We start from the raw sequence: 15,242 nt of genomic DNA, 5'->3' as shown, positions 1-15,242 counted from the left end.
ATGGGAATAACTTTTTATTAATCGTGTGACCGCCCTTTGCCAGTTGTGCAAGAAGGGTATGCGTACAGTGTGGCTACCTTGATGCTCACGGGGACCTCAATGTGTCATCGTTTTAGCGATTGTTTTGACTCACATGCAGAAAACCCACTCGGACGTCCAGACTGAGTGAGGAGTATTTATTGGAGGGAATACGGTGGAGGTAGAGCGGGAGGATCTAAGCCAGAAGCATGGAGCCGGCGCAGCGATGACGGAGCGTGTGGAGTCCGGCCAGAACGGGGTGGATCTTGGTGATGGTCCGTGATCAAGGAGCTAGAGGCACAACTGTGGAGGTGATCACAACAGGTAGGCAGACACTCAGGCGAGGAGCCGCTGGCAGCACGCTCCTTAAAAGCCTTTCCCCTAACGAGCCTGATCAGCCACACCTGTGGGTCCTCCTGCACTCTGCTCACGTCTGCCCCCTGTGGATAAGAGCTTAACCTCCCGGACCCTGACCCCCCCCAACAGCCGCCACCTGGTGGCCCAGAAGAGGTAGACGGGAGCGACGACCAGTAGTCTGAGATAAGGGAAGGATCGCAGATGTAGGAAAGGGGCACCCAAGACAGGGCCTTGGGACCGTAGCCCTCCCAGTCAACGAGGTACTGCCACCCAGGACCCCGCCAACGGGAGTCCACGATCCATCGGACTGGGTAGACCGGGTCCCCATCAAGATCCCAAGCAGGAGGCGCGAGCTCGGCCGGAGGAAGGAGCACGCTGGACTCGACCAGCCTAATCAGGGAGATGTGGAAGGTGGGATGAATCCGGAGGCTCGGAAGAAGACAGACAGACCGCCGAGGGACTGATCACCGCCAGGATCTCATACGGTCCAATGAAGCAGGGGGCCAGTTTCCGCGACACGTCCTGAGGGGAACGTCCCGAGATGAAAGCCAGACCCTCTGAGAGGGAGAATAAAGCGGGGCGGGCGGGCGCCGTTGGTCGGCATACTTGCGGTTCTGCTCGACGGAGCGGTGAAGGGGCTTGACAGCGTTGGACCAGATGTTCTTGCAGCGTCGTATGTGGTGATGAACCGAAGTGGCCAAGATATCCTGCTCGTCAGCTGGAAACAGCGGCGGTTGATAACACAGCGAGACTTCAAATGGAGAGTACTGTGGCAGCGGAGACATGAGAATTGTGTGCATACTCCACCCATGGAAGATACTTGGTCCACACAGCCGGTTTATCGGAGGTAAGGCATCGGAGTGCGGCCTCGAGCTCCTGGTTCATCCGTTCATTTTGCCCGTTTGTCTGGGGATGGCAGCCCGATGTCAGGGAGACCCTAGCAATGATGGCTGAGCAGAACTGTCTCCACACTTGGGATATGAACTGGGGACCACGACCGGACTGGATTTACTGCGGGATGCCATGGAGACAGAATACGTGTTTGACGAGAAGCTGAGCTGTCTGGAATGCAGAGGGGAGCTTTCTGAGCGGTACAAGATGACATGACTTGGAGAAGCGGTCGACGATGGTGGTCATTCCCTGTGATGTGGGCAGGCCTGTCACAAAATCTAACGGAATATGGGACCAGGGACGTTTGGGAGGCTGTAAAAGTCCAGCATGGGGTCTATGGGAGGACTTGTTGCGAGTGCAGATGGGTCAGTATTCCCTGACGTCCTTGTGGAGGGATGGCCACCAGAAGTGTCTGGCGATCAACGCTATGGTGTGACCGGTCCCGGAATGAGCTGAGAATTTGATCGAATGGAACCAGTGAATAAAGCGAGAGCGGACTGAGGAAGGGACGTAGGTCCTTCCCCGCGGGCCTGTGCCTGGATTGGGTTCCCGAAGCTGAGCCTGAGCAACAAGTCCCTCGACAACCCAGGAGAGGGAGCCTATGATGCAACTGGGGGGGGGAGTATGGAAGCTGGTTCCTCCACTTACTCGTTGGGAGCGAATTGTCAGACAAAGCGTCCGATTTTGTGTTCTGAGAGCCTGGGCGATAAGAAATGGACAAATTGAAACGAGAGAAAAATACGGACCAGCAAGATTGTCGGGAATTCAGGCATTTCGCGGTCTGTAGGTATGACAGATTCTTGTGGTCGGTCCAGACCAGCACAGGTTGTTCGGTGCCGTCCAGCCAGTGACGCCATTCCTCAAGCGCCGACTTAATGGCCAAAAGTTCCCGGTCACCGACATCATAATTCCTCTCTGCGAGTGACAGACGTCGGGAGAAAAATGCACAGGGGTGAAGCTTCCCATCAGAGTCCGAGCGTTGTGATAAGATAGCCCCTACTCCTGTGTTGGATGTGTCGACCTCCAGGGTGAATTGTTTGCAGGGATCCGGATGAATGAGGATTGGTGCCTGTGAAAACCTCTCCTTTAAAGTGGTGAACGAGGCATTGGCTTCTTGAGTCCAGGTGAAAGTTGTCTTGGTTGAGGTCAAGGCTGCTAAGGGAGCGGCCGTTTGACTGTAATTGCGGATGAATCGGCAGTAAAAGTTGGCCAACCGGAGGACGCGTTGGACCTGGTTGCAGTTCTCAAGAACAGGCCAGTCCAGGACTGGCCCCCCTTGAGAATGAATCCTAAAAATGTGACGGATTGTTTGTGGAACTCGCACTTTTCAACCTTGACAAATAAGCGATTTTCCAGGAGACGCTGCAGCACCAGGCAGACATGATGGCGATGTTCGGAGGGGTTCCGTGAATAGATGAGGATGTCATCAAGGTAGACAAAGACGAATAGGTTGAGGAAGTCCCGAAGGACATCGTTGACCAGTGCTTGGAAGACTGCGGGAGCGTTACAAAGTCCAAAAGGCATGACGAGGTATTTGAAATGGCCCAGTGGGGTCTTGAATGCAGTCTTCCACTCATCACCCTGGCGTATCCTGACCAGGTCGTTCCTGAGATCAAGCTTGGTGAAAATGGTGGACTCCTGGACGGGTTCGAATGCTGATGAAATGAGGGGAAGAGGATACCTGTTCTTGACGGTGATGAGGTTGAGGCCACGGTAGTCGATGCAAGGGCGTCTTACCCTTCTTGCCCACCAAGAAGAAACCTGCCCTCAGGGGTGAGGAGGAAGGACGAATGACGCCAGCGGCCAGTGATTTGTTAATGTATGTTTCCATAGCTTGTCTTTCTGTGCGTGAGATATTGTAGAGTCTACTGGATGATAGCGGGGCTCCGGGAAGAAGTTCTATGGCACAATCATAGGGGCGATGTTGTTAGGACCCGCCTCTCTAAGCCTCCTTCCAGGACCAGAGGTGCTTCACCTCGCACCTGAGGCCAATCAGCAATTAACCACCTGCAGCTCATCAGCTCAGCAGGGCTGGTATATAGCTGCCTGCTTCCCAGTCACCAGTTGCAGGTTCGTGTTGTCAGCTCCAGGGTGAGGATCTCTTCCCAGTCACCTGTTGCAGGTTTGTGTTGTCAGCTCCAGGGTGAGGATCTCTTCCCAGTCACAGGTTCGTGTTGTCAGCTCCAGGGTGAGGATCTCTTCCCAGTCACCAGTTGCAGGTTCGTGTTGTCAGCTCCAGTGTGAGGATCTCTCTCTAGCTGCTGCTGCTGGATTCCTTCTCGATTTGGATTACAAGCCTCCTCTCACCTGTGGTAATTCCTGACTTTCTGTGGATTTCTTTTTGTGAATTACAAGTCTAGTTGTTTTCCCCCCCGAGTTTTTCCTGTGTGGATTTTTCAAGAGACTAAAGAGAATTACCTTTGTTGCCTTTATTTCCTGAGTTCTCCTACACTGACTTGTCTTGTACTCTGAGAAATAAACACGCCTTTGAAGGCTAAGTCTCACTTCCGTTGTGTCGTGTGTTTGGGGTCGAAGACAAACCTTAACAGATGTGGCGGTAAGGATGAAGCCTTGCTCTTCTTGAAAACCTGTCTTAGGTAATGGTATTCTCCGGGCACTTGTGAAAGATCGATCGGACCCGGTTCCTTGGGTGCTACTAGGGGCGGGCGAGATGGCACGGCATACTATAAACCCATTGCCTCCCTGCTTGGCACTCAGCATTAAGGGTTGGAATTGGGGGGTTAGATCACCAAAATGATTCCCAGGCACGGCACTGCTGCTCTCCCTCAGGGGATGGATCAAAATCACACGGGGATGGTTAAATGCATAGGACAAATTTCACCACACCCAGATGTGTGTGTGACAATCATTGGGACTTTAACTGAAGACAATAGGACAAGCACGTTGTGGACCAGGACTCAATATGGCAGTCTGACCAGCTGATCTGGGGGTTGTGTCTCTGGAGCCAGGGGAACCCAAGGACAAGGGTCGGCTGTCTGATTGGAAAGACAAAATGAAATCAGTTCTCGATGGTTGCCAGAAATGAGCAGCTCCACGGGTTTGGTACGTTGGGTTATGCTGAGAAGAGACAGAGGCGTTGAGAGACGAATTCCTGGTCAATCAGGTTTCTTTCACACCCCGAGTCCACCAGCGCGGATAGCTTGTAGCGATGTAGACAGAAATCATGGCGAGTAGGGAGAAGTGAGGAGACTTGACATTTGGCGGCTGATGATCCGGGGAGCCGCAGTACAGACTTTGTCGGGACTCACGGCGCCTCTGCAGTTCCTCCGGTGATAGTTAGGCCCGGCCAATCTGCATGGCCTCTGGAGAGGACTGGCTAGACGATTGCCTAGGCGGACTGGACTCGAAAGGGCTGTGATCTTCCTTCTGTTCGCTTCCATCGGGAGCTTCTCGTCTCTCCCTGATCCGATTGTCCAACCTAATAGCCAGGGAAATTAGGTCGTCCAAAGTCTCTGGTTCCTTCAGGACTGCCAGTTTGTCTTTTAAGGACTCATTCAAGGCTTGAAAATAGCCCTTTTCAAGGCTACAGGGCCCCATCCGGACGCGGCTGCTAACGTACGAAACTCAATGGAAAAGTCTGACAGGGGGTTGTTCCATTGCCTAAGCCCCCATAACCGACGAGACACATCGGCCTGATCGGTCTCGATCGAGAAGGTCTGCTTAAATTCTTTCACAAAATCTTCGTATGAACAGCCATAATGCCTGTAGTCAGTAAATTGGGCTTTTGCCCATTTTAGCGCCTTGCCCGTGAGGAGTCCCAAAATAAATGAGATCTTTGCTCCGTTGTGGGAAAAAAACTGGGGAGACCGATTAAAAACGAGTGAACATTGCAGGAGGAAACCTCCACAGCTACCACCCGGATGAGGGAAACGAACCTCGCCGAAGTGCAGACTCCGCTGCAAGACTGGGGTGCTCGTGGTGCCAGCTTGCGGCAAGGGCGTTTTTCTGACCTGGGTGTCTTGAAGCAATCTGGTCACTTGTTCCAGATGGTTCGTTGCTGCTGCTCCAGGAGGGCTTGGAGAGTGGACTCGTGGGACTGGAGTTGGGCGGGTTCGTCTAAGTGGCTCTGCTGGGTCCGATTGGCCCGAGTGTTCTGTCATCGTTTTCGCGAGTTTTGACCCACATGCAGAAAACCAACTCAGAAGTCCAGAATGAGTGCGGAGCATTTATTGGAGGGCATACAGTGGAGGTAGAGCGGGAGGATCTGAGCCAGGAGCACGAAGTGGGAACAGCGATGACGGAGCGTGTGGAGTTTGGCCAGAATGGGGTGGATCTTGGCGATGGTCCGTGGAGGGAATCTAAGAGCGGAGGATCAGGAGATGTGGTGTTGACGAGCAAGGCAAGGACTAGGAGCAAGATCAAGGAGCTAGAGGCACAACCGTGGAGGTGATCACAACAGGTAGGCAGACACTCAGGCGACGAGCCACTGACAGCACGCTCCTTAAAAGCCTTCCCCTAATGAGTCTGATCAGCCACACCTGTGTGATCAGCCACACCTGTGGGTCCTCCTGCACTCTGCTCACGTCTGCCCCCTGTGGATAAGAGAAAAACCTCCCGGACCCTGACACGATGAGCTTTAACCCAATTAATGTAAGTTGTCAAAAGTGCCAACAGCAGCCTTTGTTTTACTTTTCAACGTGGGCAATAAGTTATTATGCAAGTACATCTGCTAAGGTACACCTTAAATATTAGCTAATGTTAGCTTGTTATGTTAGCAGTTAAATTAAAGTAATATAGAGCCACAGGTCAGTCACATTTTTCACCAAATATGCACCTGCAAATCTAGACTTTAGATAATATTTTACATTAGCTATCCATATCAACATCTGACCTATATTATTTTTGTTTGTGAAATGCGTCGAACAGAATAGATGCTTTTTTTTTGTGGTTGCTGCTGCTTATGATGATGATTTTCACCACGTACATTTCTTCTTTTTACGTACTGGTTTCCTACGAACATTATTTTTGAAGATTCAGTTGTTTATTTCAAATATGTCATTTTTTAACGCGCCAAGGATTTAAATGCAATCCCTGATGAGGCTACAACCGCAGTCTATAATTTTTCATTTACTGAAAATTTAAGTTGAGATTCGTCAGTCATGAATTTAAACATCCCTTTTCAATTCACATATTTATAGATTGTGACACGTCTGCAGACAGGGGCACTAATAGTGCCCGAAAGGCCACAGTTGGAATTAGAAGCAAATCAATATGGAAGCACGGCAGCCTCTAAGTCCATCAATCCATCTATACATTTTCTGTCCTGCTTGTCCCCACGGGGGGTCGCAGGCGTGCTTGGAGCCTATCCCAGCAGTCATTGGGCAATAGGGGGGGGACACCCTGAACCGGTTGCCAGCCAATCGCAGGGCACACAGAGACAAACAACCATCCGCACGCACACAATTAATTAATTAACTAATTAATGAATTAGCAAATTAGCAAATTAACAAATGTATTAGTTAATTAACTAATTATTTGCTTACTTACTTAATTAATTGATTTTTAATTAATTTTAATTATTGATGAATTAATTAATTTAATATCAATTATCAAAATTGTTGTTTTATTATAATAATATATAGATGAATATAATTATAATTTGATCATTGATAATTGATTAGTTTAATAATTTAATTGTTGCAGCTCTAAACTCAGTAATTTCAGGAATACAACCAAGACATGTTGCACCAAACAAAAGGGGATGGACTAGAGTGTAGCCGCATGCCTTACCAAAACGTGTCAGGGCACTTCGGCGAGGCTGCTCGTTTTTCTAATATCCACCACATAGATGCTAATCCTTGTGATCAGTTGAAGTAGTCATAAATAGATATTTCCATGTAAATCTTGGTGCCAATTTAGAGCTGTTTTCGTACCTTTTAAGCAATAGGCTTTACAATGATTTCCAATGGGGAAATTGTGATCTCTTCCTTCCATGACGTAGTCAGGCTGATGTGTCAAATGAAGCAGGCTCCAACCAAAACGTGGGCATCAGTAGGTGTACCACCCCTCTGTTAATGAATACTGTTAAATCGCTTCTGAGTTTTTTTTTCAGGGCGGAATTGTAGCACTGACTTCATTTTTTAATTTAGTCCTATCACATAAGTGCCAATGTTGGGCTCACTTTACGCTCACTTTAATTTGAGCATATCACACCAGTCATTGTCTTTCTCCCTCTTTCCTAGCTAGGAATTTGTTGGGTCTCTATAGAATATAGGAAACTTGATCCTTTTAAGTGTGTTCAATATGAAACGTGACTTAAGGTAACGTTTGTTGTGCTCGATAGACATTATAATACACAATTGAAAAACTGCTCAATTACAACAATTGTCTTGGGGCACCTCAAAGAACGACAATTTGTAGTGTAAAGTAGCAAAACACAAGATGAGGGTGAATTCGGAATTGAAGGTGAAAAACTGTGTTTTTTTTTCAGGGTAACTTATGTTAGAAATCTCTGCCAATTTAAGATATGAGGATCCCATAAATGACCCATTGCATCCTCAGCAATGCCAGTTAGCCATTTGTCAGCCCACATGGTCATTCAGAAAACACATTAAAACCATATATTTCACTAACCTCTCTTTGTGAAATCCCCAACTTCCTTTACTGAGATAAAAAACACACAACAGCTCTAGTGGCCTTCATTCCAGCTTATTTGCCAAATTTATCACCCTGTCTTTCAAGTGCATGGCCACCATATAATCAGGCTGATTTACACCTTCACACACTTGATCTCAGCGTGTCATGTCCTACGACTCCTCCTTTTCCTTCTCAGAAGATGACAGTTAAATATTCATGACATTTATTCAAGGGCTTCACTTCTTTAAAGCTTCTGAGCAATGGATTATTACAACTACTATACCGAAAGCTATGGAGGAGAAAACACCTGAAAATACCAAATTAAAAATAAATGTACAGTACTAGAAGTAAAGAAAAGTTTAAAAAGTCTGACAATTTGGATTTTGAATTGGATTACTTTCAAAAAGTACTAATTTAGGGTTACAGATATGGTTTGTGTCTGTGGGTAGGGGCTTCTTTTTTCTCACAGTGCTGAAAAATATGGCACCTAGCAAGAATTGCTATTAAATTAAATGTACTTCAAAAAGTCTGTGACATACCTTGCAGACATTTGAAAGGAAATAATATTACGACAGCAATTAACTTTAATTAGCAGTGCTGGTGGAAAAACACTTTTGAATTAAGTTAATGATGAAAGAGTTTGAACTGGATGATGTAAAATTTTTAAAAAAGCGTCGTTGGTTGTATTGATATTTGGGATATTTTGATGCCCTTACCATAAAGTAACCTATATTCATTAAATGTGTCTCAAAATAAGGAATTTTTTTCATTAGATTTTATTTCTAAACCAACTCAGCGTTACACATTAATACCATAACAAGCTAGTTCGCTGAATATTCTTGCACAATGTGCTACAGAACAAGCTAGTTCTCTTTTTGTACACTAACTTGCTTTATTATCAGAATGAGAAAAGTGCTTCATACATCAAAATAATATTTAACATTCTCTTTATGCAACCAAAACATATGCATACAAGTATTCAAATTGTACATTTTCACATTAGATGTATCAATTGACCTGCTTTTTACAAATGTATTCATTTTTTTTACGCTTTAAGTGCGGGTGATAGATTGCGGTCTTAATGTAACTGCGGGGCACGTGTCCCCAGTACTGTCTGCGCCTATGCCTGTGTGGTAGAATTATGTTCTTGTAGTGAAAACTTACCAAACTGCGCATCAAAGTATTTAGTAAGTTTATACCTGTAATTGAAGTAAATAAACTATCTTTCATATAAATAATATGTTTACCTTTGCCGTAGAAGCCAATAATGCATATGTCATAGTTTGTTGTAGTATATACATTTTTGTTGAAAAAATACATTTAAAAAAAAATTTGGAATAAAAATTTAAACACAATTTCGAGACGGAAGACATGCAATTTGATTTTTCCTCGTTTAGCCCCAGCTGTGTCATTGGCATAACTACAACAGCAAACATTGGCGCTCTGAGGCAAAGGTAAAATATACAGATTGAACAAAAGGGACTGACCCTTGAGTGACCCCCTCAAGTCATGACCATTTGATCAGATTCAATGGTCACAAAGTAACTGCGTTTTTTTTTTTATATCTTTATTTCGAACATATTTAAAACATAAAAAGATAAAAAATAAAACAAATAACACTTCATAGTGTCATTTGTAAGTCCGTACGACAAACAAACAAACAAACAATAACCAACAAACATAAAAAAAAAAAATTTTTATTTAATATTTTTTGTTTGTCTTTATGTTATTTGTTTGTTTTTATGTTATTGCGATTATTTTTAAAACATCTCAGAGGAACTAAATCAGTTGTTTGATTTTGTGTATATATGTATATTACATGTATGTACATGTATGCGTATAAATGCATGTATATGTACTGTAGACGTGTATGTAAATGTACATATGTATGTCTATGCGTATATCCCAAAATAGGGCTGCGTACAATATCATTATTGTGTCAAAATCAAGATATGAACATTAAAGGTATTCACGTCAAAATAAGGAAAATTTTATTACAATTGAGATGTGAACATTCAAGATTGTAAAATCAAAATAAGAACTATATCTGCCAGATGACCTTAGTTAGCCTCCATGTAGTCAACTACATTCCTTTTAAGTTTGGCAATGATCAAATGATGAAGCAAGGGAGGGTGAGAGAGGGAGGGAGAGAGAGAGAGAGAGAGGGAGAGGGAGAGGGAGAGAGAGAGAGAGGGAGAGAGAGAGACAGACAGACAGACAGACAGACAGACACAGAGAAAGAGACAGAGAGACCACCCTCAACACCCATTAAAGGCAGTATTGTTTCCCAGAGGTCAACCCGGGTTTCATTCCAAACTTTAACACAAACCAGGAAAAGGAAGTTGAGCACTTTCAGTTGATGTCAGAGACAAAAATTAATAGCACCCTTTTCCACTGCTCACAACATTTCAGCTTATACATTTCAGTCTCTGTAAGCCTGATGACAAAATGAGGCAAACATCACTTGTCATGTTGTTGTCACTGGGCTGTTTTTGTTTTTCTTTTAGGTATTTCAGCAGTGGAGTGTGTTAAGAGCAACATGGCTAAGAATCTAAAGCCACTGGGAGCTAGAAAGCAAGCAAGAAAGCAAGTAAGAAAGCAAGTAAGAAAGCAAGTAAGAAAGCAAGTAAGAAAGCAAAAAAGCAAGCAAGCAAGCAAAAAAGCAAAAAAGAAAAAAAGAAAAAAAGAAAGAAAGAAAGAAAGAAAAAGAAACATTGCTCTCATAAGAAAGCAAGTAAGAAAGCAAGTAAGAAAGCAAAAAAGCAAGCAAGCAAGCAAGCAAGCAAGCAAGAAAGCAAAAAAGAAAAAAAGAAAAAAAGAAAGAAAGAAAGAAAGAAAGAAAGAAAGAAAGAAAGAAAGAAAGAAAGAAAGAAAGAAAGAAAGAAAAAGAAACATTGCTCTCATATGCGAAGCAGTTTGCATACAGGAGGCCCAAGCCTCTCCAAGCTTCATCATGCTGAGAACACACAAGTATGTTGGCCAAATCTCTCTATTGTCCACACCATGAGCACACAAAGGCAGTTGCATAGTGTAAAGCAGCCTTTTGAGGGGCTGGCAGAGCAACAAGGCCTGCTGCTAAAGGGGTTTCTCTCTTCAGGTTTTGTTTTGTGCTTTCCATCACAATCGTGCTCAGCTGACACAGGGAGCGGGGGTTGCAGGAATCTGCTGTACTTTTCCGCTTGGGCCACACCCCCTCTTTCCAAGCCTACTCGTTTCCTATTTTTCCAGATATCATGTCTGTTCTTCTCCTTTACTTATCTCTACAACCTGAGGATGACGAAGGGCGGGGGTGTAGAAAACCTTTTTACTATGACTGGTATGTACATAACACACATCAAACACATTCACAGAGGTTGAAGGCATCTGAAGACCCTCTGGGACTAATATCCCGAATTCCTGGCAAACCACACTGTGATGTTAATCTTCTAAATTGTCTGCATGCAGTTGTAGATTGGGTGCTTCCAAAGAAACAATTGTGACCTGTTGACAGAGCCGTCTTGACAATATACACTCAAGCTTAAAGGTTGAATGATTAGCATTAAGTAATACTACACCAGGCAGGGGCTCTATATTAATTAAATGAAAATGCAAACTGCATGCAACAGTTTGCTGTTTTTAAAATGAAATTTCTATCTGCTTTAAATAAGTTTAGGGTGTTTCATTAGTTCAAGTTTTTTACATTCTGTTGCTCTAAATTTGGAATAATCTATGATGCCTGAGGATGCCTACAATCGCAATATGCCAAACTAACTTGTATCCGTCTTCAAATTATTCATTTGTTAAAATACTGTTAAACAGCAATCAATACAAAAAAAGCTGCTAATGAACAGTACATGCATTTATTTCAAAATAACGAAACATGCATTAATCCAAACCTGACCATACAAGACATAGTACTTCGTGTTTCTATGTTTTTGGGCAAAAAAGCTGCCTAAATGATATTTACATTGCATAAAAATGTGTAAAACCAAGAAAAAAACCCCCAGCTGTGATTCCTTTTGAATCCTTTAATACATTGGTTCTCAAACTTTTCTCAACAATTTGCTCACTGTTTAAATTACTTTAAGTGAAGTACCACCTAACTAGTGAAAACCATTTTTGGGTGGAAAAAAAAGATTTAAAACAAAGTGCTTTGCCATCAAAGTCTATTGTAAAATGTAAATATTAAACTTTGGAACTCTATTGGTAGTGGTATTGTTAGAAACCACGTGGAGATAAAAAGATGTATCTTAAAAAAAAGAAAATATAGGATAATTAAAATAAAAACAGTTGTTCATTTGCCATCATAGTAAAGCTTTGTTATCAAAAGAAATCATTAATGGTTATTTTACATAAAAGCAGTGAGTGTAGTGAGTGCTGTCAGGTGATTAAAACAAAATTGAATTAACTACAGGACACGTAATTAATTAATCTAATTAATCGCATTTTATTCTCATATCTGATAGAGGTCCCCAAATAAAGAATTCTGAATTCTAGGGCATTATAAAATTGCAGTGCAGTACACCAAGAAGAGAAGATTTGAAATACACTTTTTTTATGATTGGTGGGGTTTGCTTGATAAATGAAATTCAAAAGAAAAAAGGTCAAGCACATCCGCAAACTAATTAGGACGGGTGCATTATTCAAAAATGCAATACAAAAACACTATAATATATAAAATATAAAACAGCAATTAAAAATTCTGGGATCTTCTGCATTAGTTGCTCCTCAGTTTCACAGCCTGTTGGAACTTTGAAACTCTCCACTGCAAACACTTCATCTACTACAGAGGGTAGAACCAACCTTAATACTGAATATTATAGTTTTAGCTTGAAAATGCAAATGTCTCAACTTCTTTAGATTGCACCGTACTGAAAACGTGACTTGTCAAGAAAAAAAAGAAAAGACAATGTGAATGACGTCACTACACCAGAAGAGTTGGAATAGATGACCATATTTCACCTGTAATGCCTCAGTGTTTAATATTAAATCTTTTCTCTTTATTTCATGTTCCAAAATAATGAGTTGTTAGTTGTGTGTGTGCATGTTAATTCATAATAATGTGTGTATTATCTTTTTTTTCTGAAATAGGTGTGTTAATTAATTATTTTGCTTATGTTTGCTCACCTCTACGCTTCGATGGACAATGCCTGTTGCTGTCTACCATGATGAGAAACACTACAAATGTCTTTATCCGTGTGTCTGAGGTTAAGCTACAGTAGAAGAAAACAGCTCTGCAAAAAGCAGGAAGGAAGTAACATGCTCCTTCAGTTTAAGGGTCACTTACTGGGCCAAATTTAAAATGCTTGCACATGCCATTCCAGATTACTTGCGTTAAATTGCTGCAAAATTAATTAATCTAATTCACACATTAAACTGACAGCCCTGGTGTATATATATACTCGCACTACCATACAATTCAAACATATCATTTGGAGTCATCCAGCACATAGGTGAGAGTGTAATTGATTATAAACTACATGATGGCATCTCCATTTTCACCGTGGTAGGTGGGACCTTTCAAAACAATGTTCCCACGACTGTTATTGACTCTAAAATGTGTTGCATAAATGTGAGGGATTGAAGTGATTTGGCATATTGGAAATTAATCAGTAAACGTGTGTGCGTGCGTGTGCATGAGTGCGTGCGTGCGTGCGCGTGTGTATGCGCGTGTGTGCGTGTGCGCGAGCGTGTGCACTGGGGGAAGGGTTGAGTCCAGTTGAAATAACACACCCTTGAAAGACAAAGGTCTGCAACATGATTGACTTGATGGTTTGGTTTGACAGGGCAGTGGCCTGAATGATGGACCAGTTTCAGTGAAATTAAGAAAATGAGTAAGTAGCGTGAATGAACAGCTTCTGTCATCTGCTATTTATAGTTGAGTATAACAGTGTGCCTGACCTCCCCCACCCTTACTATTGATCTTATCACTACTCCTGTCGCCTTTATCTGCATCATATAAACAGGCTTCTATGATACCTTTTTCTCCTGTCTTTTGTTTTGTTTCACTTTTATTCTTAAACATGGGAAATTAACTATTTCTCAGCCAACATGGTCCACTAGAAGGTTTGAAGGTGATGCAATGTGTTGAAGAGTAGCATTAACCCTGTCTTAGCTGAAGCACAACCGACATGGCTGCTGGCGGATTAACATGGGGGAGGGGACGAATACAGTAGAATGGTTCCTCCACATGCATGCTACGTCAGAGGTTTGAAGGACAACATTAAAAGAAGACAGTGGATTTGTTTACTAGATCAGTTTTGCTGATAATCTACATATGAAATTAACTTGATTAAAAAGAAAAAAATCTCAAATGGATGAAAAGTTGACCAAACATGTGGATTGTGCTATTTTACGTTCCATATTTCTTGTGATATACACTGACCCTGGTGGTTCGTTTCTCTGTATAGGAACTCTGGTTAATAATCAATATCTTATCCATTCATTAAAAATAAGCAGATCAATTCTACTCAAATAGCTAAATCAATCAATAAACACAATCTAAAAGAAAAATGTCAAAATGGTTGTATGCAAGACTGTTACTTAAAAAAAAATCTTTGCCTGTGAAACTCCTGAAATGAGGAAGAATGAGGCTGAACACTGAGCCTAATGGCTATTTTTTTTTTTTTACAAGTACAGTAACAGCCATCAAAGATTTCTGACAATGCAATCCCTCTGCCATGTATCCAAAACAACAGAATGTTAACATCACAACCACATCTAATACCCACTAATTCACAATCACACAAATTACTTGAAGACAGTCATGGATAAGATCGCTAAAAAGATGAAATCTTTCCATATCACCGTATTTGGACTAAATCCGTCAAGTAACCCATTAGCAAAATGACTAATTACATTTTCTCTGTCACTTTTCAAATATGCAAAGAAGATCTATTTGCATTTACAAGTTGCCATTTAAGCAACACATTGTGGTCTTTTACATAATCTTTCAGTGGAATTTTGCTGGCAATAAAACGGTGTTTGTCACCAAAAATAGACTCCTTATTTTCACATATAATTGTCATTCACATGTGAATAGGTTAGGTTTAAATCTTTGGCCTTCTGCAAGAAATTATCAACCACCAATGATAGCCTCACTTACCTTCCCATGTATCCATTTCATGCTTCTTCCAGATTGCCTGGAACCCATTCAAACATGGAGTCTGCTGAAGAATTGCTTCATAGCTTTTTTCCCCCTTCCCCTCTGTTCTCTCCCCCAGCAACCTCTTTCCTCGACAGCCTGCTCCTCTCTGACCACAGCCGGAGCCAAGTAACACGACTGGTCACTTTACTGCCTGGTCACATGACCACAGAGTTCAAGCCCTGGGGTCACGGCTTGGCTTGAGGTCCAATGACAGCTAGGGGTTATCTGAGTGGAACTGATAGTCCTATTTTCA

General features: G+C 42.7%; 1 protein-coding gene across 1 annotated transcript in view; it reads right to left on the bottom strand.

The window, feature by feature from the left end:
- The window catches only part of nr6a1a (nuclear receptor subfamily 6, group A, member 1a), a 38,403-nt gene extending 23,374 nt beyond the window's left edge, over positions 1 to 15,029 (bottom strand). The window contains exon 1 of the mRNA XM_085908812.1: positions 14,948 to 15,029. Coding sequence (XP_085764938.1) covers positions 14,948 to 14,963 — 16 coding nt within the window. The 5' untranslated portion in view covers positions 14,964 to 15,029. The remainder of the gene's footprint in view (positions 1 to 14,947) is intronic.
- Positions 15,030 to 15,242: the final 213 nt, after the last annotated feature.

Source organism: Syngnathus leptorhynchus, chromosome 4 (genome assembly GCF_054491065.1).
Source record: "Syngnathus leptorhynchus isolate UIUO chromosome 4, UIUO_Slep, whole genome shotgun sequence".
Classification (NCBI taxonomy): domain Eukaryota; kingdom Metazoa; phylum Chordata; class Actinopteri; order Syngnathiformes; family Syngnathidae; genus Syngnathus; species Syngnathus leptorhynchus.
Note: the sequence above shows the minus strand (reverse complement) of the source record. Positions and strands in the feature narration are given on the sequence as shown.